The following is a 25,048-nucleotide window of genomic DNA, read 5'->3' as shown; positions in this document are numbered from 1 at the left end:
ATCAGATGCATCTGCATATGGCATTTTCATTATGTATAAGAGGCATCTGTGTGCACAGAAAGGAAATGAGCTTGTAGGGCTTGTATGGTTACATGTTTGAGAAGATGCGTCGGCAGAAATGGCCTCCTCTTTCCTTTGCTATACTGAATCTTGACAGAATGATTGAATTAGGAGGCTGGCACTGTGTGGTTGCTGTTAGTTCTTTTTTTAAAAACACAGCTTTTTAAAGATAAAATTCCTGTACTGTACCATTCACCCATTTAAAGGACACAATTCACCGTTTTTTAGTTTATCTGCAAGGTTGTGCAGCCATCACCACAATCTAATTTTAGAACATTTCTGTCCCTCTTAACAGAAGCTATTGGTTCTTTTTTTTTTTTTTTTTTTAAAGAAAATGTAGTTTGCACTTTTTAAGAGACACTTTTCTGCCTTTGTTTGGAGGGGATGCAGATTATCTTAGGCCTTCTGTAGAATCATTCTATTTCTCAGAAAGCATGTGTTTTCATAAACAGTCATAAAATATATTTTAATGTTACAAAGGTTACTTGCTTTTCTGACTTTTGGACCCAGTCTCATGAATTATATTTGAGTTACTGAGTTCATCTCACTACTAGTTGGGGCCTTTTCAGCCTCAAGTGACAGACTCCAATCATTTGGTTAAGCATTAAAAGGAATTTGTTAACTCTTTTTTTTAATTTTTATTAAATTTTTTTTTTAATTTTTTTTTTCAACATTTATTTATTTTTGGGACAGAGAGAGATAGAGCATGAACGGGGGAGGGGCAGAGAGAGAGGGAGACACAGAATCGGAAACAGGCTCCAGGCTCTGAGCCATCAGCCCAGAGCCCGACACGGGGCTCGAACTCACGGACCGCGAGATCGTGACCTGGCTGAAGTTGGACGCTTAACCGACTGCGCCACCCAGGCGCCCCCCAAATTTTTTTTTTAAATATTTATTTTTGAGAGGGGAATGGCGAGGGGCAGAGAGGGAGGGAGACACAGAATCTAAGGCAGGCTCCAGGCTGTGAGCACAGAGCCCCACTCAGGGTTCAAACTCACGAACCGCAAGATTATGACCTAAGCTGAAGTCGGATGCTTAATTGACTGAGCCACCCAGGTTCCCCAGGAATTTGTTAACTCTTATAATCTGGAAGAAGGAGTGTTGTTGGCTTCAAGGAGTAAGTGAATTTGGGGATTCTCCCTTCATCTCTCAGATCTTTTATCCCCACGGTTGGCCACATTTGCCCCCATTATAGCTGGAGGACTAGTGTGAGGCTGGGGTACACATCGGCTCCCCACTGGTGCTAAACCAGGGTTGTAGCTGAGGTGGCAGAAGGGAGGCCGAGAGTCTGGTGCCAGGGTTCACCTCAGTTTGCCATGCTTTTTGTGTAGCTGGTATTTATAAATACTGTAGGTTTTGATTGCTTCATTCTGGGATTACCAACCTACTCATTCAAGCAGTGGAACCAAAACAGCCATCCCAGGAATGTTGTAATAACTAGTGATGCTGATTCAGATGGTTTATCAGAGATGTGAAACAGGCCCTCACCCCAGATGCTTCCTTCTGAAAGATTCTCCCCAGCCAAGGGTTAACAAAGTGCTTCTCTAGCTTGATCTCTTCCATGATGTTCAGTGCCTGATCCAATGCCTTATTTTTCTCAATAGTTCAATATCCTCCTTGTTTTTTTAACTTCTTAGTTATCTTGACGTTTTCTGAACAATTATAGCATCTGTAATTTAGTAATTCATTCTAATCTGTATACCTTTGACATGATTTTTTTTTTTTAAGGTGAATAAAAAATACAACTTACCTGACACTGGTTTTTAAGACTGTTCTATCCTTTCTTTCTTTCAGAATTAGATTTGGTAAAGGTTTAAATTGAAATTTAGGGAACTTTTTTTTTTTTTTTTTAATGATCCTGTGGTTCTGCTATGTTATGGTAGGCTGACTTTATACTGGATAATTAAAAAGATAATCCGAGGCCTGAATTGTGATTTTATGAATCCATGGCATCGGTTGAAAAGTTTTTCTCTAACTTAACAAATCCTATTCAGCAACTGTGCTGTAAATGCTTGGGACACATTGGCATGCAAGACAAACCAAAATTCCTGTCCTGGAAAACGTGCCATCAGATGGGGTATGGGAATGACACGGCAAACCTAAATACAATAAACAACTAGAACGAATGGATGTTTGGGGCACCTGGTGGCTCAGTTGGTTAAGCGTCCGACTCTTGATTTCAGCTCAGGTCATGATCTCATGCTTCGTGGGTTTGAGCCCCACGTGGGGCTCTGTGCTGTCAGCACAGGGCCTGCTTGGGATTCTCCCTTTCTCCTTCTCTCTCTGCCCCTCCCCTGCTTGCACGTGCGCTCACTCTCAAAATAAGTAAGTAAACATTAGAAAAAGCTAATGGATGTTTGAAGACAATACATGGTATGGAGGAAATTAAAAACTGGGCACAGGGAAAAAAAAAGATGAGGATGGTGGGTGGGGTGGGGGCTGTCATTAGGATGTGGAGGCTTATTAGAAGGGAGAGATTTTACTCAGATCTGGGGGAAGGGAGTTTGCCCTGAGGCTGTCTGAAAGAACAGCCAGTACAGAGGCCTTTAAGGTGGGAACGAATGCCAAGTGTTCACCGAGCAGACTGAGAGTCCCAGGAGGGGAGGGAACTGAAGGCAGTGAGGTCACCCCGAGGAGCGTGGTGCAGAGTTCTTGCGAGACCTTTGAAAAGGTTTTGAGCAGAGCACAGTGACGGGATCTGGATTAGATTTAGAAAGGCAGGTGTCCAGCCTGGACTGCAGGGAGAGCAGCTGAGGCCATTAGAGTCAGTAACCAAGACATGTGGGAGATGAGAGTCCTGGGACTATCAGGGAGGTGGTAAAGGTGGTGGGATTCTGGATTCACTTTGAAAGCAGAGCTCACAAGATTTCCAGCAGATTGATTTGGGGTGTAAGGTAGAAAACAGTCCAGGATGATTCCAAGATTATCGGCTTGAACACCTGAGCTAGATGGCTATGGATAGAGTTGGGATAAGGTCAAGGGTTTTGCTTTAGACTTTTTTTTTTCTTAATGTCTTGTAGACATCCAGTTGACCTGTGGGTGGGCAGTCAGAGGGCTGCGCGGGAGGCGTTAAGTTTGAAGTGATGCTGGAGCCTGAGATTGTACCAGATCAGCAAGTGAGGGTGTATGGCAGGGAGAGCGAAGCCTGGAGCCTGCAGGTCTGTGTCTTAAAGACATGGTGGAGGAAGAAGAGCCCACGGAGACTGAAAAGTTGCCAGTGAGTTAGGCATTGAAACTTTTGTTAGCTTTTTAAATAGCTTATAAATGTGGAAATGTGTTCTTTGAATTGATAAAAAGAAATGATCACAAGTAATATTTAAAAAGAATGTGACTTCCTATTGCTCTTGAGTTTTCTGAAAGCACATAACTGAAAATTTTTAATATTCTCATAGACATTGAGCCGCTTAGCAATTTTGGAAAATCAGGAGAAAGAGAGATGTTACCGACATCCCACCCATCCTAACATTGCTGTTAATATTTTGGTAATTGCCTTTTCATGTTCCTCTGTGTATTTTTTACTTGTACTCATGCAGCACGTGACTGTTTTGTTTCCTTTTATTTACTTGTTGGCGGCATTTTTTTTCATGGCGCTATGATCTTGGAAGCACACTTTTTTTTTACATCTTTTTTTAAGTGTTTATTGCTGAGAGAGAGAGAGCGTGTGGGAGCCAGCGCGCAAGTTGGGGAGGGGCAGAGAGAGAGGGAGACACAGAATCCGAAGCAGACTCCAGGCTCCCAGCTGTCCACACAGAGCTTGAACTCATGAGCCACGAGATCACGACCTGAGCCGAAGTCAGACGCCTAGCAGACTGGGCCACCCAGGTGCCCTGAAACACAATTTTTACCGGGGGGGGGGGGGGGGGGGGGGGGGGGGGGGGGGGGGGGGGGGGGGGGGGGGGGGGGGGAGGGGGGCTCCACTTCTTCTGGAGTTGGCGTTCCTCCACAAAGGGATTGGGTGGTTGCCACCAGCTGGTCTTTACTTCCCTCTCCCTTCTCCACTGGGCCCTGGAATCTGCGCTGGATTCATCCTGTGCTTTGTCTAGGGATGGAGAACGCTAGAAGGAGAGATGGAGATGTTTGAGAAGAGCTGGGCCACGACCAAGGCTGAGACAGGCTGCCAGGCTGGGGCAGGTCTGACCGGTGGGAGGGTAGCAAGCCTGCAGAGCCAGACAAAGGGAGGGAAGGTCTGTGAAGAGGGGCCTCTCTCCTGGGCTGGGGTGACCTAGGCTGGGCCCTCTTTCTTCTGTGACATCTTCAGCAATAACACTTCAGTGCCTCAGGGGTTTGAAAGCAAAATTACAATTTAAAAGGAAAACCCTTCATGCACTATTTGCATATGAGTGGCGCCTGTATAATTAAGAACAATTAAATTCCCTGGGCTGAATTGAAAGGGAGGCTCCAGCTACTTTCACTGCTGTTCCAGTGGAGTGCAGCCTGGAACTGTCAGCTCCCTTGAATTAAGTTGGAGGCATTCTGCCCGCCTGCCTGCCTCCCCCCAATAAATTAAATTTTAAAACGGACACTTCTTGGCCTGGTCCTGATTTGTTTCTCTGGAGTCTATAGACATCAGAAGATCAGTCTTGACTATTTTGCTTCTCTGCTGACCTTAGAACTGACACTCCTCTACTCCCTGGGCAAACACTCGGCTGGGTACTTTGCAAGCTCTTTGCATACAGATTTCATTTACTCCTCACAGACGACCTGTGGTGTTACCTTAATTTTACAGTAGTAGAGACTGAGATTCTGGTCACAAGAACAGTATGTAGTCTCTTGACTCATCTTTCTCTTGTGGGTTGGTTTCTGATTGGGATCCGGTAACCCGTAGGCCCTGGGAATGAAGCAAACTCCTTTCACTGCTAAAACCTTCTTTGGACTCTTCTGCCAAGACGGAGTAGGAAACAGGATACCGTCTTCCCCGTTCTTCCTTTTCTGGTTTTGCTGGAGCTCTGCATTGTGTCACCCTGTTGAAGGACCTTGAGTAGAGCAGGAAGGTGCTTGCTTTCCTTTGTAGGGTTCCTGTCATCCCCCCCCCCCCCCCAGGGGAAGGAGGCAGTGCAGGTCAGTAAATAAATGTGTTTCGAGCAGGCTTTGAAAACCTGAATAATTTTAATTCCTTGCCTTCACCGCAATGTAAGTGGTGTTGTGCTCCTGTTGGCAAGGCCCCTTCTTGGACTTATTCCTAGGAGGTCAGGAACCCCTGTGTGTCCCTTCCAGCACCTCTTATTTTTCTGGTGTGGTCACATTGGCATGGAATACCTTCCTACCCTGGGTTCGCTGACGTGTCTCACAGAGGTCCTCGCACGTCCCTGCGTGGAATTGTCCCTTTGTGTGTGGTTAGGAGGCAGAACCATAGGTTCTAAACTAGAAGGTAGTTTCTGTGTGCTCGGTCCTAAAAGCGGTTCATCTACAAGCATTTCTCAGTTTACACCAGCTTGTGAACAAAGCCACCAAAGGCTACTACCACAGTCAGTGGCTTTTCTCAGTGAAAGGCAGCCAGGAGCCATCCTTTCTTAGAATTTTCTTTGTTTTGCCGGCACGGTTGGGTTACATTTATTGCTTAACCACGTAGCCTCCTTATTTTGGGGGAGGCTCTGGTTCTGGACCAAAAGGAAGGCTGATGCCCCTGGAACCCGTGTTCCCCAGGGCCAGCAGAGGCTGGAAGGATGGGGAGGTTACATGGCATTCGTTCTGTTGAGCAGTGGCCCCAGCAGCTTGTGGTGTTAGAAAAGGGTGAGAAGTTGAGGTGCCTGAGTGGCTCAGTTGGTTAAGTGTCCGACTTCGGCTCGGGTTACGATCTCGTGGTTCGTGAGTTCGAGCACTGCGTCTGGCTCTGTGCTGACAACTCAGAGCCTGGAGCCTGCTTTGGATTCTCTGTGTCCCTCTCTCTCTGCCCCTCCCACTCATGCTCTCTCTCTCTCTCTCTCCCCCTCTCTCAAAAATAAATAAACATTAAAAAATGTAAAAAAAAAAAAAAAAAGGGTGAGAAGCTGTTTCAGTTAGAATTAAGTTTTCAGGTAACAGTTACGATGGTTTAAAATGGTTTATAATGGTTACAATATCACTGGTTTAAAACAAGATCACGTGTTCCCTTTCCTGTGAGAGTCTGGACATAACGCAGCCCCTGCCTCCAGAAAGTCTTTAGGGAGCCCCGCTCCCCGCAGATCACCACATTGCCTTCCCTGAGGTACTGGGTCTGGTATTCAGGATGCAAGTTGGACTTTTGTGTTCATGGCAGCAGATGGGAGGAAGGAGGGCCAGAGGGTTCCTGGAAGCTGCTGCACGGTGCTTACCTCCTGTTTGCCACTTGGTCCCATAGCCACCCCCAGCTGCAAGGGAGCCCTGGAAATGTGCCTGGCAAAAAATTCTATGAAAGAGGGAGAGAAGGGATGTTAAGAGCAGGAGAACAATCCCTGTCACATGGGGATTTCCCTGGGAAAGAAACCATGAAACCTTTACCATTATTTCTCAAGGGAAGATGGTTTTTGACATAACACATTTTAAAGTTACCACCCCCAAGCTCCCTATCCTTAGGGGGGGAAAAAATAACCCGGCCCCTCTGATTTATATTAAGGAGTAATTGTCTTTCTGGGAACATTCTAGTCTAGTTTCTCTGTTGTCAGTATGACTTGGGTTTTACATGAGAAAAATCAGCTTTTAAGCCATTGTGAGTGTGGGATTATATCTTACAAGAAGTGAGCTTGGCAGTAGGAAGTTATGCTCTGTGGGCAAGTGTGTGGTGTATGCTAGTGTGTTTAGTGGACAGCTGGACAGTCCACTTAAAAGAGCTGCTTCTACATGAAAGAAATATTCAGAGGGAGTGTTCTTTTTTTTTTTTCCCTTTCCTTTTCTTTAATTTTCTTTCTTGTCTTTCTTTCTTTTCTTTCTTTCTTTCTTTCTTTCTTTCTTTCTTTCTTTCTTTCCTTCCTTCCTTCCTTCCTTCCTTCTTTCTTTCTTTCTTTTTTCTTTCTTTCTTCTTTCTTCTTTCTTTCTCTTTTCTTTCTTCTTTCTTTCTTTTTTCTTTTCTTTCTTTCTTTCTTTCTTTCTTTCTTTCTTTCTTTCTTTCTTTCTTTCTTTCTTTCTTTCTTTCTTTCTTCTTTCTAAGAAGACTTGACCTTGTTGAACAATGACACATGGCCCAGGTATTCTGAGAAACAGGAATGCCTGGACACACAAGTTACTATTGTGCAAAACTGACAATTGCTGCGCCCTTCCCAGTAGCTGACGCTGCAGGCCCTTCACTCGCTCTGGCCAAGAAAGCTGCGAGGCTGACTGTTCAAGGAACAGTGTAGACATTTTTCATTAGATTTTTCCAACAGTATTGCTAAGTCTTTGTAATTGCCTGAAGATTATTTTGATATATTGTTGACATCGAAATTAAAAAAAAAAAAAAAAAAAAAAACTCAGGGGTGCCTGGGTGGCTCAGTCAGTTGAGTGTCTGACTTCGGCTCAGGTCATGATCTCATGGTTCATGAGTTTGAGCCCCGCTTTGGACTCTGTGCTCACAGCCCAGAGCCTGGAGCCTGCTTGGGATTCTGTGTCTCCCTCTCTCTCTCTGTCCCTGCCCTGCTCTGTCTCTCTCTGTCTCAAAAATAAATAAACGTTAAAAAAAAAATAAATAAAAAACAAAATCAGTCATAGTGTTTGAATTAAAATGTTGTCCTGGGATTTGAAGTTACATAGGGTTATTCTTTCATTTAGAGTTTCAACCAAGAAACTCCAAGAAGTTACCTTTTATATGTCGGTTTTTACCTTACGTGCCTTTCTGTAGTCTGTGTGTCATCATTTGCGTTTCTCCCCTTGTCTGGAATCCCTCCTCCACTTTTACCTGAAGGTGGCATATCCAGCCTTACAAGCCCTACTCCATGCCACCTCATCCAGAACACTTTTCCTAACCTGCTTCACACTGTTTTTTCCCTCTTACGGACTCTACTCCACCTCGTACTATATGCAGCACTGTAGGCACATGAAAGTTAGGCAGCCTCTTATTCATCTTTGGAGGCCTGGGTCATACTGCCTTGGCTGTTGTAATATCTTAATGCAGGGAGACGGAAGAAGTTAATGGTCAGAGATACAGCATTGCTGCTTTTATAATGTGAATAAGTGTAGCTGTCCAGTTGCTTAAAAGGTTATAGACGAACTTTAAATAATAGCTAGTTCATGTCCAGAGAACTAATATCTAAAGTTGTATGGACACTTTGAGAGCTCAGAGTTTTCTAAAAATAGCCACAGTATCGAATGAACTTGCATTGTCTCCCTGTGATTGAGAAGGAAAAGTCCTTCATCCCTAGTCTGCCTGGTGGTTCCCTTATTGTTCATGTAAATTTCTGCCTTTGCTTCCACTTCTGATATGTAGCATCTGGCCAGCTCTATTACTACTTGGAGATATCTACTACTGAATTACTTTTTCGTCCTAACTTGTCCTAGAGCTGAAAGGTAGTACAAAATACCTTTTGTATTCTGCAGACTGAAAAATCACATTTAATTATCTTAACATGTAGTAGAATCTAGGAAAATATGTTAAATCTTTATTTTTTTAAATGTTTATTATTTATTTTGAGAGAGAGGAGGGGCGGGAAGAGAGAGAGAGAGAGAGAGAGAGAGAGAGAGAGAGGATGAGAATCCTGAGTAGGCTCCTCACTGTCAGCACAGAGCCCAATGCAGGGCTCAAACCCACGAACTTTGAGACTGTGACCTGAGCAGAGATCAAGAATTGGAAGCTTAACCGATTGAGCTACCGGGCACCCTAGTATGTTAAATCTTTAAAACATAGATGAGAAGTCATACACTGCATAAAGGCGTTAAGTTGGAACAGGAGTTAGGAAACGTGGACTTAATTACCAGCCTTTTTCTTTTCATTTATGTATTTATTTCTCCTTTTCTTTTACAAGTTCTTGCAAATTCAACCACTTAACTAAAGGAGTTCTTGATGGCATAGGAACTGTGGTATGATTAAATATGTAAATATAATATATTTTAAAATTCTTTGAAATGCAAAGGTAGTGCTCTTTTTGGGTTCCCAGACCCAATGCCAGTGTGTATGGGGGTCCCCACGTACAACACCAAGCAACTCTAGGACACCAGTAAGGTGTCCAAAAATTCAGCTCACTTCTAACACTACCTACTCAGAGATTGCACAGGTTAAAGGGTCAGCCCTAGAAGACCGCCCTTCCCACTGGATCCCCATGTCAGACACCAGTCTGTGCTCTGACAGCTACAGGTGGGTATTTCCAGTGACCTTCTCCTTAGGTTTGATTAATTTGCTAGGGCAGTTATCAGAACTCAAGGAAACACTTATGTTCACCAGTTTATTGAATGATATGGTACAGGATAAGAATCCAGAACCAGATGAAGAGATACATAAGGCAGAGTCTGGGGAAAGGGCACTGAACTTCCATGCCTACTCCAGACGCACCACTATTTCTGCATCTCTCTACATATTTACCAACCTGGAAGCCCTAGGAACCCAGTCCTTTGGGTTTTTGTGGAGGCTTCATTACACAGTAAGGATAGACTAAGTCATTGGCCATTGGCTGAATCAACCTCCAGCCCCGCCTTTCTCCCCTCCCTGAGGAGTTTGGGGGTGGGGGGTGGCCGAAAATTCCAAGTATCTAATCACAAGGTTGGTTCCCCTGCAACCAGCACCCCCACTGTGGTTGGGTTCCACAGTCCATTAACATGACAAAAGACACCTTTGTCCCCCTTAACACTTGGGAAATGCCAACGGTTTTGGGACCTGTCAGCCAGGAACTGTGGTCAAAGACCAAATATATATGAGGAATAAATACTGACAAATCAGAATATCGCAAATGCCTTTTGAATATAAGGTCCTGTTAGTGTCACTATAAGGAGGGGACAGATTTGAGTGGTGTCAATGTGCCACGTCCCAGCAGAGTCCTCAGCATCCATTGCATGTGGAGTTAAGAAAAGTACAGGAGTCAGAATCTCAACAAGTCTCCTGGTTGGGCAGGTGGGCCGCCACTCACGAAGAGGAGAATACAGTAGACCCTGTATCCTCTGAGGATAAATTCTAAGAGCCCCAGTGGATGCCTGAAACTGTGGGTAGCACTGAAGCTCTGTCTATACAGTTGACCCTCAAACAACATGGGGCTAGGGGCACTTACTCCGTGTGCAGAAAGTCCACATATAACTTTTGACTCCCCAGAAATTGAACTACAAAGAGCCTATTGTTGACCGGAAGCCTTACTGATAGCATAAACCATCTGTTAACACATGTTGTATGTTGTATGTGTTATATACTGTATTCTTACAGTAAAGTAAGCTAGGGGAAAAAAATGTTAAGAAAATAATAAGCAAGAGAAAGTTCATTTACAGTACTGTACCATATTTATTGAAAAAAAGTCTGCGTGTAAGTGGGCCTGCACAGTTCAAACCTGTGTTGTTCAAAGGTCAACTGTGCTGTTCCCCCCTCCCCCAATCATACATACCTCTGAAAAAGTTTAATTTATAAACTAGGCACAAAGGCAGATTAACAACAACAATAATAAAATAGAACAATTATAACTGTATACTATAATAAAAGTTGTATGAATGTGATCTCTCTCAGAATACCTTACTGTACTGCTCTCACCCTTCTTGCGATGATGTGAGATGATAAAATACCTACCCTAATGAGATGAAGTGAAATGACGTAGCATGAGGCTAGTAGTGACCTTCTGACTGTGTATCAGAAGAAGGATTATCTGCTTCTGGACCGTGGTCGATGGTGGGTAACTGAGACTACGGAAAGCGAAGCTGTGGATAAGGGACTACTGTGCAGTGCTGTGATCCATTGGGGAGTCTGAGCAAGACGTTGAACTCCACCATGGATTCCACTTGGATGTGCCTGTGGGCCATCTGTGGGATGGTGTCTGGTACATTTGGAAACCCGAGTCAGGAGCTCAGCAGAGGGGTCCAGGCCACAGATACACAGTCTTGAGAAATGAATCAGTCAGACCACAGAAACCAGCTCTGGCTGATTTAAGCAGGGAAAAAAAAAAAAGGAATTTATTGAAAAGATGTTGGGCAGCTCTCAGAATCTCTAGGAAGACTTAAGAACCAGGCTGAGAAAAACAAAGAATGGAAGAGGGGACATAGCAAATAGAACCACAGCTAGAACTGTGCCATGGAAGCAGATGCCGAGGACACTACTGTCCCTGACACTTAACCCTGCTGCCTGGCTGCCGTGGTTACCCCCAGGATGATTCTCCATTTTCTTTCCTTCCCTTCCTTGTGGCATCATCTCCTGATGCCCTGCCCGCTTCAGGCAGGTGAAACTGGCCAAGTCTGGGTCATATGCCAGCATTCTAGCTATAGGCAGGTCTAGAAGAACTAGTAATTGGCCCTTTTGGAATCCAGGAGAGGTGACAGTGGGAAGTCTGTGGTTGAAGTAAGGAAACATGGATGCTGGAGAAAGAAGTGACAGATGTCCCTAGAGGAAGTGTCATCCTGTTGGTGATAGCTAAAACTAGGGGATAGGTGTGCTTGGCCAAAGTGAGACTTTAGGGAGGGCTGAGGAGACAGTAATGTGGGGGAGAAGGGCCTGACAGGGAGATGAGAGCAACAGCATGGAGGGCGGAGGAAAACTGGGCAAGATTTCCTAGAAACCAAGGAGGGGCACTTCAGGATAGTAGCCAGTGGGGAGATTGAGTAGCCTCAGCACTTGCCTTCCCAGCTTGTTCTCACTGATGACCTCAGCAAGAGCATTTGCGGTAGAGTGAGGGAGCAGGACCCCAGAGACGTGGACGGGAGGCGGTGTAGCCAGGGGCTCATTCCTGTTCAGCCACCAGCAGTGGAGTGGGCTTTGTCTGGTTGTGGAAACCCTCAAAGTGTCTGTTTCTTTGGGTGTGGACGTGGGATACTAATAGTACCCACACAGGGTTCCTTGGATTACACAGGACAGCAAAGTGCTGGGCACGGCATCTGGTATGCACATCTGGTAAGTGTTCAGTAAGTGTACTTGCTGTCGTTGCTACTTTGACCCACAGCTGAAGGGAAGGAGGGGACTTGAATCAGGTCGGAGTGACCGGAGTATGAGTATCTCCTATATATAAATGGAGGAGAAAGAGCAGGAGGGGATGCTGAGAATCCTGGAGAGGGCAGGGTGGGTGAGGGCCTGAAACCAGCCCAGGTTCCATCCAGAAAGGGGCTTTCGGGCATTAATCTTTGAGAGAAGGAACACCTCATCCCTGGGTGGTATGAGCTGGGAGAACGTCTTTGCAACTCGAGGGACGGATTGGTGTGTAGGACTTTTGTCCTGGCCTTGGGAAGGCCTGGCCATCAACATGTAGGGCTGGTTTAAAGCGCCAAATATCCCCTTATCAGTGAGGGTGCCTTTGACCACTGCTAGGATTGCTCCAAGGACTTTTCTCTTCGGCCAAATGATACCCCCTCCCCCCACTCGTTGGGGATTCATTAGGGAAAAATACTGGTTTCTGCCTCCATCCTTAAGTGATTATCTGTCAGTAGTTACTTTGCCAGGAAGAATGACAGTTCTAACTTCAGTAGATGTGCTTATGTCTATCATATCTGCCACGGTAAACTCTTAGAAATATTTTTTAAGTTAAAAGGAAGAGCCAAAAGCAACTTGTGGTACTAAGATTATGATGTAGAATTTCATAACCCATGTAGTTATAGAACTTACTTCATAAATCACATGGTTCGGGCCATTTCACCAAAGGCCTGCGGCTGGGTTCCCTTGGATCACTGGAGTGGTTAGAGCAGTGCCCATGCTAACCGTGCAGGCCTTGCTCTGGAGTGGCCGGTCTAACTGTGGGCAGGCTTCAGGAAGGGCTGCCTTAGGCTGGGGCTTCTTGTATCTGCGTAGGACTCGATCCCAGTTTTGCCGTATGACGGGAAGTACTAAATCCCACCGCCCCCGCACCCCCCCCCCCCCCAGGTGCCTGGGAATAGCAGCTGAGTCCTGAAAATACCTGTTTGTGTGTGTGTGTGTGTGTGTGTGTGTGTGTGTGTGTGTTTTCTCAGAGTCCAAGGGGATTAACAGTGCACAAATCTCTACCTTTGTGGACTCTGTGGGTCTTTTACAGCAGTCCCAGCACTGAGCTCTGGTGTGCACTCACATTCTCCTGACTCTAAGGAGAGCAGCCCAGTAAGTAGCTCATTAGCGTAACATGTCTTTCCTTGAATACTTCAGAGTCTAGACTATGGTATTATTTTGCTATGGTCTCCTTTGTTACCTTCCTTGAGGCAGAAGAGGGTCTGTGGACTGTGTGGGAAGCCAGTCCTCTTGTCCTTGTACTCATCCAGTGGCTAAAGCCTGGTCATGGCCATGCTCTGGAGGTATTAGAAGAGTTTGCATGTAAAAGACAGCCAGCTGGAGATGTTGGGGCTTTGAGAGGCAAATGGAAATCAGTGCATTTAGGAATGTGGAAAACCAGACAGTTCCATCTTCTCTGTAGGTGGCCGCCATTGTTTCTCAAATCCTTGCTGGAAGGTGAAGTTATTTTTTACCTGTTCAGAAAGGACTATACCAGCCTCTTCAGGCCCTGTTCTGGAACTTTGCAGTGTCCTCCAGAGATTGGTTAAGCCTTTAGGCTCCTTTAGGGGTAAGACCCAGCGCAGAGCCACGGTGCATGAATCTTGTTTTCATAGCGTGTTGTGGTGAGTGTCTGGCTCGTGCACCATCCCAATGTCCTTGTCCTCCAGTAAGACTGTATTGCTGGCTGCCCTCCTGTCTGCTCCCTTCTGTCCTCACTGTTCAGGCTCACCTCCCTTGCCATATGCTTCACCAGTCAGAGACTCCGCCCCAACTTCCTAGTGTGTCTTCCTTGCCTGAATGGTGTTTTCCAGATGCGGCCTGTGCTTTCCTTAGCCTTTGTGTCTTCCCTGCTGCTGTTCATTTTGCGAGTGGCCTCCCTTCAGTTTCCATTTGTGGTGACTGTTCCTTGAGGCCTCTGCCCCCTCCCACCCCCCACCCTAAGCCTTTCCTGACTTTTTCAGAGCTTTCTGTCCCTCACTTTGAACTTTCTTGATCTATGAGTTTCGTTTGTTGGCATCTGAGCCTTGTCTGGCTTCCTGGATTGTAACCTTGAGGGGAGGGTCTTCCTAGAGCTGGTCACCTGCCCCGGTGCAGCTAGTCCTTACTGAATTGCCATGAGCCGTTGAAGCCTGGTCCACAGTCCTTGGGTCCTGTTGCTCCCTCCAGGGAGCTGGAGCATTGTGTTTGGAATGATGTATTTGGTTAGATAACATTTCTGAATGGCTTAAACAGTTGGTTATAGTTAATTCATTCCCTACTGAAGTCACTGGACTGAAATTTTTTAATGGGTGTGTCTGATATCAGCAAATAGATATAATTTTCCTAGGAAGAAGGAGTCGGGGCATGTGAATGCCCTTCTAAGGATCCCGGAGCCATGCAGTCTGGTCCAGCTCCTTCAGTTTGTCGAAGAGAAAACAGAAGCCTGGTGTCACATGGGAGCTCATATCATATCTGGGACCTGAACCAAGCTCTTCTAATTTCCAGAGAAATTTTCTTTTCTCTTATACCAGCCACTTTAAAAAAAAAAAAAACAACAACAAAAAAACTGTTTCTTTGTTTTATATACAAAGAAAAAAGTTAGCTGAAGTTTCCAAAAAAGAGAAGATGATAAAAGAAAAAAAGTCAGGTAATCTTAGGTGATGATATTCTTTCCAAATAATGTGTAGATTCCTCATCCACATGTCCTGCTGCTGAGGAAAGATTCAGCTCTTTGCGGCCGGGGGGGTGTGTTTAGAAGGGCTAAGAGAGTGTGTGGGGTGGGGTCCATATAAACAAGAGCCCCCGCATCTCAGATTACTGTCACCTCTAGTTCTCCTCCTATGCCTCCCTCCTGTAATAGAAGAAAAATGGTTCCTCTTTTATCTTTCTCTTCTAGTAAAGGGCTTTTCCTTATAATTACCTTCCTGGGGTGGGGGGGGGGAGGGTACACATTAGAAATATGTGGCATAATTTTCTAATTTGTTTTTACAAGATGTCTGAGTTTATTTTATGCCAGACAAAGCGAATTTCTAAGAGGGAAAGAGGCCAGGTGAATTGTGATGTAAAAGAAGCATCAGCAGTATTAAGAGCACACATGCGGAAAGGTTAATGCTGACTTTGAATGAAAGGAGCAAAGGGAAGGAATTTTGTCTTTTATTGCTGTAGCTCTTAAGGCTTAAGTTACTTTGATGTCATGGATTTGGAAGTGAAAACCTTGGCGTCTTTAAACACAGTATAATTTCTTAGCTACCACTGATATTTGAGAATACGTGTTGGTAGTTGACTAATTTTTGGCAGTTTGCTGCTTTTCCCCCCTAAAGTTTTTTTAAAAACTTGTGCCTTATGTATGTATGTATGTATGTATGTATGTATGTATGTATGTATGTATGTATTTATTTATTTTTGAGGTGGAGGGGAGGGACAGAGAGGAAGAGAGAATCCCATGCAGGTGCCACACTCAGCCCGATGCAGGGCTTGATCCCACAACCCTGACATCAGGACCTGAGCTGAAATAAGAGTCTTGATGCTTAACTGACTGAGCCACCCAGGCCCCCTCCCCCTAAAGTCTTTAACAAATACTTGAGGACATGTGCATGTGTGTGAATACTCTCCAGGGCAGTGTCTACATCTAAAATGGTTTTACCTACGAGTACTAACTTTTTAACCTTAGACAGTGATGTTAAATCCCCTTGTAACTTGCTCTCCTTTCCAAATTGTAAAGTCGAGTGAGCTGAAACTGACCAAAGAGAAAAATGAATCTGTTCTGTGACTTTTAGGAAGAAATATTGACATGGTTTTACTTCTCCATTATGACATTGAAATAGAGTTTTCTTCGAAGTTAGAGACAGTCTGTCTGTTTCTAGTTTTATTGCTGTAGGTTGGACCTTTCATATCTGATTTTTGTTGGGTGTGTAAAACTTCCTGATTGTGGGATTTAAAAATCTCTGTTATGATATGAGATGGTGCAGGTTTATATTTCATCTGTTCTATTCAGAGATAATTACTGCTCCCCATTTGGGACTTTTAAATCCCCAGGTCAGCTCTGACTCAGGCTTAATTGGCTTCTCCATCTGTTCTCATTACTTTTCTTGTTAGATGACAGTCTTCCTCTTAGTAACATGATCTAATATTTATTGCACTTAACTATGTGCCAGGCACGAAGCAAAGGCATTATTATCTCATTTTAACCTCAGGATAACTATATGGTAGATACTGTTGTCATCTTCATTTTAAGATAGTAAGGCTAAGACTTTTGAGAAGTTGAGTGATTGACCCATTCAGGACTGGAGAGTAGTGGCTTTGGGCCTGGCATCCCAAGTTTGTCTGCACGCTAAAGCTCAAACCCTCACTCAACCGCTAGAGTGCCTTGGTTCCTTGGGTAGGTCTGGTGAACTTGGATAGGCCCCGACTCCATACCAGCTTCATATTTCTGGCCTCGACAGATCTGCATGGGAATTCTGGCTCTGACTCTTAATAGCTATGTGATCTCAAGTGAGCTACTTAAATCCTTAAAACCTTGTCTTCGTGCAGAAGTTGGGTGTGAAATCTGATGATAAATCCACTTTTGGTACTCAGGAAGAGACTATCATTAATTGTTTTACTTATTACTTATACAGTACCCTGACTTTTCTAAGATAATTTTTGGCATGTGAAGTTGCCTGTTTTCCTTTTCTTCTGGAATGCTAAAACCTGGCCAGCTCGATCTGGAGCGGGGTGGCTGTGGTACATGTGATGTTGGCACTTCTTTGCATCCATCACCTCCTGGGGCTCTTGAAAACGTTTCTGGAGGCAACTGGGTGTGTTAGTGGCCTTTTTGTACATCGTCATGGAGTTAGTCCTGTCCTAGGAGGCCAGTAAACAACATACCTCTTATCTGTTCAAGCTCAACGCAAGTAGAAAGGTGGGAATTGGGCAGGTGGAGACTGAGATGTCACTTTGATTTAGATAGGGACAGAAAAGTGGAGGGAGGAAGGAAAGATTGCAGCCAGGATCCTTCCTATGACATGAGGATTTTGGAAGGGGTTTTCTGGTTTCTGTATTGTTTGCACCTTCAAGAAAAATGGGAGATGGGCTTGCTGAAGGTCACAAAGCTTCTTTTGGCCAGCAGCTCTGAAATTCAGATGTCCACTCCTGGGCCAATCTTGGGACCATGTTTGGTGCAGTGCTAGTTGGTGGGAGGAGGCGATGGAAAGATTGTATTTTAGAAAGCTTTCTGGAGTCTTTGAAAATAGCTACACTTGTTGCATTTAGGGGCTTCTCCAGTTCAATAGTTTTGGATTGCATGGCTTTTAAAATGTCACAAGCATTGATAGTTTTTTGGTGTATATAATATATCACACATAATACAAGTACATACACACATATTTTGTATTTTCTCTTTAAGTAGGTTTATGTATATATATATATATATATATATATATATATATATTTATGTTATTATGTTATACATATATTTTTATTTTACTCTGTTTTTTGGTATGTTAATTTGGTATGTGTCTTGATTCTAAAGAAAAATCATCATAACTGGTTAACAGCTGTTGAAGATGTGACCTGCCATGTGAGGTTTTATGTGATGATTGTTCTTAAAAATATGGATTTGGGGATGGTTTCAGCCTTCAGGGGCATCCCTGGCTCTGCTCCCATCCTTTCCCTGTTACAACTTTAGAGGCCAAATCTCCTTCCCTCTCCAACCCCTCATCCCCAGTCATCTTACATGTATGTCTTGATTTGGAGTTTATGAAAATAGTCGTATTATCTGAATTCATCCATAAATGAAACCTAAATGAAATGTATATTAAAAATTAACTGCTTCCTCATTTTTGTCGAATGCTTATAGAATCTGTACTTTTGATATGTTATACTAACCATAATCTAAAAGTATCTTAAATTTTTGCAAGTATAGAATTGTATTAGACTTCTAATAATTCAGTTTTTACATTTAAGATCTAGTTCAGACTCATCAATAGGGGAGTAAAATTATATCTTGTGAGAGCCCTTGGCCTAAGCGTATACTCTTAACTCAGCATTCAAGTTTCAAAATTGCAACAAAAAATAATCTGTCTTGTCTTTTCTTTTTTAGCTTCTCAGACAAACTATTTAGTGGAAAGGGCTTACATTTTCAGCCATCAGTTCTAGATTTTGGAATTCAGTAAGTATCTTTTCTTTGTAATTTTTAATAACTTGCATTATTTGCATTGTTTGCTTTCAGGATATTATATATATATGTATGTATATATATGTATGTATATATATATATGTATGTATATATATGTATATATATATACTTAAAATATATTAATATATATAAAAAGTTGAATACATTTTAAGTATATTAATAATATAAGGGATGTTGATTCTGGGGCTTGTTAAAAGGAATATTTTTGTGAAAAGGAGAGTATAAGATTGTTTTAGCTACTTCTTCAGTTATTAATAAAGATACCTTATAATATTTTATAGTGATTAGAATTTGATAAGAAGTCAGTATTAACTCCTGGTTTTTCTATAGCAAATCAGGTTATTGTATAATGAAAACACTAAATATTGATGGTTTCTGAGTTCTTTTTTTTCTTTTTTTTATTTGAAAGAGAGAGAGAGCATGCACAAGCGCATGCACAAGCGCACAAGCATTGCACAAGCGCAAATGGGAAGGAGCAGAGAGAAAGAGGGAGAGAGAGAGAATGAGAAAGAGGGAGAGAGAGAGAGAATCCCAAACAGGCTCCATACTGTCATCACAGAGCCCGATGAGGGGCTCAAACTCAAAAACCATGAGATCATGACCTGAGCTGAAGTTGGACGCTTAACCCACTGAGCCACCCAGGCGCCCCTAGATTCTTTTAATTAGATTCATCTGCTTATTTTTACTGCTTGTGATGCTGTGGGATTTACAATTGCATGTACAAACATTAGTTACCACAGTTAAGACTTTGGAAAGACGTTAAGTGGAGAAGAGCACACATAAGCTGAGTGCATTGTGTTAAGAACCGTTAAGATGAAGGGAATGTGATCTGAGTGTTGGTTGTGGGGCTAATCTGGGAACTTGGAGAAATAAAGAGCATGGTGACACTGTGCAGAAGGGACTTAAGGACTCTTGTTGGCTGTGACACTTAACAAGCGTTTGAAGTTTGAAACTTAAAATGTTAAACTCCCCGGATGCAGAATATTGCAGAACTGAATAGATGCAATTTCACGTGAGTGGAGTTTCAGGTATGGAAGTAAAAGAGTGTTTTAGGTGTCAAAGCTCTGCTTATTTCAGCAGCCTGGAACATCAGTTCAGTTTTACGAAGAGCTTATTTGAGTTACAAGAGAAGTTATGTGAATGAAATAGGCGTGGTGATAGGAGAGCATCTGGGGTGAGTTAGTGGTGGTCTCCTGGTGTGCCCTCCTTTATTCATCTGGATTTCCTTCTTTCCCTTTCCTTCTGATCATCAAAAGATTAGCCCTAAGGTGAAGGAAGAATGAACTTTAAAAATAAAAGTTTCTTGTTGAGCTTTTAAAGGAGATTCTGTAAAGGAAGAAGAGAGAAAAGTGTGAGGGGAGCTTGCTGATTTTACAAGATTCGAGGTGTCTGCTTTTTGGTGTTTTGAGTTTTTTACACCTTTACTGTTAGGTAAAGAAACGTTCAAAGCTGAATTTATAATAAAACCTCATTGGTTGCAAATTCTGAGAGATCGCTTTTGTGAACAGTCTTTATCGTAAAAAGAAATTTTAGTGCAGGACCTACTTTTTTTATTTTTATTTTTTTATTTTTTCAACGTTTATTTATTTTTGGGACAGAGAGAGACAGAGCATGAACGGGGGAGGGGCAGAGAGAGAGGGAGACACAGAATCGGAAACAGGCTCCAGGCTCCGAGCTGTCAGCCCAGAGCCCGACACGGGGCTCGAACTCCAGGACCGCGAGATCGTGACCTGGCTGAAGTCGGACGCTTAACCGACTGCGCCACCCAGGCGCCCCCAGGACCTACTTTTAAAAATATATATATTACAGATTGGTAGATGTAATAAGATGGATATAGTAAGTACAATTAGATCAGGATAACAACTCCAGTTCATAGTATGTTGGCTATCTATAATATGTTTACTCTTTGGTAAGATACAAATCCTGTGATCAATGCACATGAATGTATAGATGTATTAGCAACATATGTTAATTAGCTATATGCATCAGTTTCTGGTCCCCATAACTGGAAGCAGGTTGAAAAACAAATGTTTAAAATCTTTATACATTAAAAAAAATTTTTTTTGAGTTTACTTTGAGAGAGACAGAGCGAGCGGGGGAGGGGCAGAGAGAAAGGGGGAGAGAGAGAATCCCAAGCAGGTTCTGCTGTCAGCGCAGAGCCCGATGTGTGGCTCGAACTCACGAACTGCAAGATCATGACCTGAGCTGAAACCAAGAGTCAGATACTTAATCAAATGAGCCACCCAGGCACCCCCAAAAAGGTTACTACATTTTAGACTTGAATCATCTTTGGATGATACAGTTTTGTGTATGTAGTACTTTATATAAAGTTCTCAAAGTACAATCATGTCTCTTGTCAGTTGAGTTTTATATCAATCCTAGAAGGATAGTGGACTAGTGGAGGTAGGTATAATCTGAGAGAGTGACACACACACATACAGAGAGGCGCGTGCGTGTGTGTCTGTGTGAGATTTTCAAATATCTCTATATTTGAGCATGGACTACAGATGCTTATGTATTTCTTGCTAAGAAGTAATGTATTTTGCCCAAGGGCATTTTGCTAGAAGTAACAGAATAAATCTTAGAATTGTCTTCTCATTTCTAAGTCAGCACATACCATGCTATTTTTTTTAATAAGCGAGATCTAGGAAATGATTAAGGGAATAAATTATTTTTGCTGAAGTTTTAAAAAAGTCTCAATAACAAACGTAGTCAATTAGAACACTTCTAAAATTAGTCAAGTTTTACCTTACTTTTAACAAATGGTCTAATTTATAGGCATTAGATTCAAACCCAAGTGTTCTCCTTCTGATTTCTTCACTGCCCTTGTTCAGCTTTTGCTATTGTTTATTTTGAAGTTGACCTTAGGCAAACCCCATCCCTTTTTCATAGCTTTGGTTTTCCTCTGGGATGCAGAACCAGGGGAGTGTTATCCAGCTGCCTCCTGGCAGCTGCCTTCTGCCTACAATCCACTTTGTAGGATTTGTTGTTAAGGGTTAATATCCCACTGGTCCTGAGATTAAAAGTACTAATCATTCCTAAAAGATTTTAATCATTCTTTTGTAGTATTAAATTAAAGAGTACCTTCCAGTTGTCACTAGTGAAGGAAATTCTTATCCTCATAACGCTTTTAAAAATAGAATTAAAAAACATAGTATAAAAATAGCCCAATGGTAACCAGGTCTGGGTCAGGTCTGGTGAGGTTTCTGGGGGAACACAGTCACTGGGCTCCCTAGAGTTGCAGTTTTGCAGTACAATTTTTTAATGTGTTTTCGTCTGGGAAACATTTGTATTTTTTTGAACTAAAAATCTTATATTCCAGTGATATGAATGGGAGATAAAGCTTTGAGGACAAGTATTAATAGCTTTGCTGATTGAATCGTATTATTTACCTAAAACCTAAAACCATGGAAGTCTTTATTTTTTAATTTAATGGAAGGAAAAGACAAATGTGAGCCCCATCCTCCCCAAGCAGGACTCCCTGAGGTGACCTTTTGTGCTCATGGTAGTCTAAAATATTTTTAGTTGTATTAGCTACAAACACTAAAAAAATATCAAGGTTTTGATCACACTGATGTATATTTTATTTATCACTGAGTGTAAAGAACCCGTTTTTGAAAATAACACATTGGCTGTATTAAACCTTCAGTTAAGACTTGTGATTAAAAGTAGTGGGGGCGTTGGCGCTTGGCTTGGCTGACTCAGTCTGTAGAGCATGCGACTCTTGATCTTGGGGTCGTGGGTTCAAGCCCCATGTTGGGTTTAGAGACTACTTAAAAATAAAATCTTGAAAAAAAGTAGGAGGAAAGCTGGAAGAAGAATGTGAGAGATTTGATGGCGGTCGTATAATAGTTTGGAAATCCCACTGTTACACGTAAGACAGACAGCACGCACTTAATTTTCCTTAAAACACACAATTCTTAGTGTCAGAGAAGTCAGAATAAAATCAGAGAAACGCAAGCGTAAGGTAGATGAATTTTTGCTGAGCTTAAAATATAGTTTTATTTCTAGGCCATATTTAGGAGAGCAGTATATTTGGGTCTCTGCTACTGAGGGCATTAAAACTGGAGAAATGGCTTCAGTGAAACTTTCACTGGCTCTCTGTTTTTGACAATGTGAGTTAAGTGGAATGAATTTGGTATTGGGCAGTAGGAATCGGAGGTAAATGATTCCAGGGAACATGGCAGGTAGGTTGGCCAGAGAGTGCTCTCTGTTCCCTTGCAGTTCCTTTGCTAGTCTTGTGGATAGAAAGCAGAGGAAAGAAAGAATTAACATGGGCGTCCTTCTCAGGGTGTTTGCTGGAAAGCAGACATTCTTACCTTAGTGCACAAGCGTTTTCGAGCCGTGTGTAAAACTTTTGTGTGTGCCCGTTCGTGGAGGGAGGAGCCAAAGCTTTCATCAGGGTTTTCTACAAGACTCATGATTTGAATGGATAAGAGCAAGTGCTAGAAAGTGCTGCTGAGTTTTCATTTTTCTCAGAAGAATGGTCTTTAGCAACAATTAAGTTTTCCTTTCATAAGGCTTGATAAAGTCCCTTTGTGAGTTGAAATCCATTCCCCTGGAAAGCCTCTTTAAACTTATTACTCAGAGAAGAAACCCTAAAAAAACTGGGCTTTTCTGAGTACAGTTTCTTACCTAAACGTATTTTCATTTGAGGCAGAGCGAGTACCTATTTCCTACTCTGAGTATTTGCAAGCATTTAATGGCCCATGTGTGTTGAATTCTTCTAACACAAAAGTCAGTGAGGCGTTACCATTGGTTGGCATTAAGTGTGTCTTGTAAAAGAAAGGATTCTTTAAAAAGTTTTTGTGGATTGAATGTTTTAGTAATAACAGGATTTAATAATTGTTGCTTTTAACTTTAACGAACATCAACAGCTTTCTGGGATTAAAGTATATATACAATGTGTGTGGGTGGAGGGATGGGTGGATGGATAGCTATATTTAGAACCACATAATCCATTGGTTTTTTTTTTCTCCTTGTTCCCCTCCTAGGTTCCTGGGTCACCCTGCAGCAAAGATTCTCTATGCTTACAACCCTAGTAGGGATAGTGAGGTCGTGGTGAATTCAGTGTTTACAGCTGCTAGACATTTTCATGTGCCTCCTGTTCATTGCAGGGTAAGTGTTGATGTACTCTTGGAAACTATGCTGTGGCAGGCTGCCAGATTTTCTTGCTTTCTTTGGCCTGAAGTTTTTACTTTCTGCTCCCTGTCTCCCCCTTTTCTGCTACCCAAACTCTTCCCTTCTGTGTGTTTGCTTTAGCATTTATTTTTTCAGTTGTTCATAATTTTGGTGGCTCTTGGTATCTACATGGAAAAAAAACATGGAAAAAAAAGTTTAGAGTCTAAACAAAGTATAATGTTTGTGTATTTAATGGGACTTTTTCATGGTTAAAGAAATATAGTATTGGGGCGCCTGGGTGGCGCAGTCGGTTAAGCGTCCGACTTCAGCCAGGTCACGATCTCGCGGTCCGTGAGTTCGAGCCCCGCGTCGGGTGATGGCTCAGAGCCTGGAGCCTGTTTCCGATTCTGTGTCTCCCTCTCTCTCTCTGCCCCTCCCCCGTTCATGCTCTGTCTCTCTCTGTCCCCAAAAAATAAAATAAACGTTGAAAAAAAAAATTAAAAAAAAAAAAAAGAAATATAGTATTATGTGTCTTGAAATGACTACAAATGCTGAAGCATTTAGTAATTAATACAAGTTTTATAGTCATGGTCTCTTTGCCTGGCACACTGACTAGAATTGGACTCCTTTCTAAGTGTAGGAGTAGGAGGCAGTGAATGGCTCCTTATAAAGTTAATTCGCACCGTAACAGAGAGCTCCAGACCCTGGTGTTCTAGTAGTGTAGATTTCAGTGGTCTTTGAAGATCCCAGTCACTGGTGGGTTTTATTTATTTGTTTATTTAGTGTACTGATGTCTACCTGGTATACTTTTTTTCTTTTAAATACAAGACCAAGGAAATGGTGTAAGAGGAAGTCCACTATTCTGTTTATGATTGCCCAGATAAATGCAGCTTCCGATTTTTATTAGGTATTGCCAGGTTTGCACATTGGTGGCTCCTTCTACTTAAGTAAGGTTAGAACTGTGTTCAATAAAGGCCGTTGAACACACGTGGGTGCAGAAGAGGAGGGAAAAGGAAGGATGTGAGGGCACAGGGTTCCCAGTCCAAAGTGAAAGCACTCGGCAGCTGCCTTGCTGTAAGTCTGTGGTATGTCCTTCGATACCTTCTTAGATTGTTGGATTTTGTTCCATTTGGGGGATTCCTAAGGATTCATGATACTTCTGAATCAAGGGTACAGATATGCAGACATCTGTTAACAGAAATTGTCAAAAAGAAAGTCTCTGAAAGACATCTTTTAAAGAGGGCCATTCCCAATGGCTAATTTGGTACCTTTCTTTCAGGTAATTCCAGCAATGGGGAAAACGTCCTTCAGAATTATTTTCTTACCTACTGAAGAAGGAAGCATTGAAAGTTCTTTATTTATTAATACCTCCTCGTATGGAGTCCTTCCCTATCGTGTAAGTAAGTTTTTCCCTCTTGTCCCATGATTTTGTTGTTGATTTAACAAAGGGGTTTGGATGCTTTGTAAAAGACTTTTGGAAATGTTGCCACCTGGCTTATGTTATTAGAATATAAGATCGTTAGTGATGTTAAACTCACCAGCTTTCACCCTTCTTCTGCATCCCATGCCACACACATGGGACTGTCTTCGGCTCAGAGTACAGAGCTGTAACTCTCACCATGAATCTCTGAAGGACATTGGAACAAAACACAGAAGTCTACCGTATTCTGTTTCTGTTATAAAATAGAGTGTACTTTCAGAACTCTCTGCCCTCACCT

At 42.6% G+C, this 25,048-nt stretch overlaps 1 protein-coding gene across 2 annotated transcripts in view; it reads left to right on the top strand.

The window, feature by feature from the left end:
• The window catches only part of TMEM131L (transmembrane 131 like), a 170,979-nt gene that overhangs the window by 62,150 nt on the left and 83,781 nt on the right, over window positions 1-25,048 (top strand). For both annotated transcript variants that reach the window (XM_043567149.1, XM_043567140.1), the window contains exons 4-6: window positions 18,114-18,182; window positions 23,204-23,327; window positions 24,610-24,726. In XM_043567149.1, coding sequence (XP_043423084.1) covers window positions 18,114-18,182; window positions 23,204-23,327; window positions 24,610-24,726 — 310 coding nt within the window. The remainder of the gene's footprint in view (window positions 1-18,113; window positions 18,183-23,203; window positions 23,328-24,609; window positions 24,727-25,048) is intronic.

Source organism: Prionailurus bengalensis, chromosome B1 (assembly GCF_016509475.1).
Source record: "Prionailurus bengalensis isolate Pbe53 chromosome B1, Fcat_Pben_1.1_paternal_pri, whole genome shotgun sequence".
NCBI lineage: Eukaryota > Metazoa > Chordata > Mammalia > Carnivora > Felidae > Prionailurus > Prionailurus bengalensis.
The sequence above is the reverse complement of the archived record's forward strand: the minus strand, read 5'-3'. Positions and strand labels throughout refer to the sequence as shown.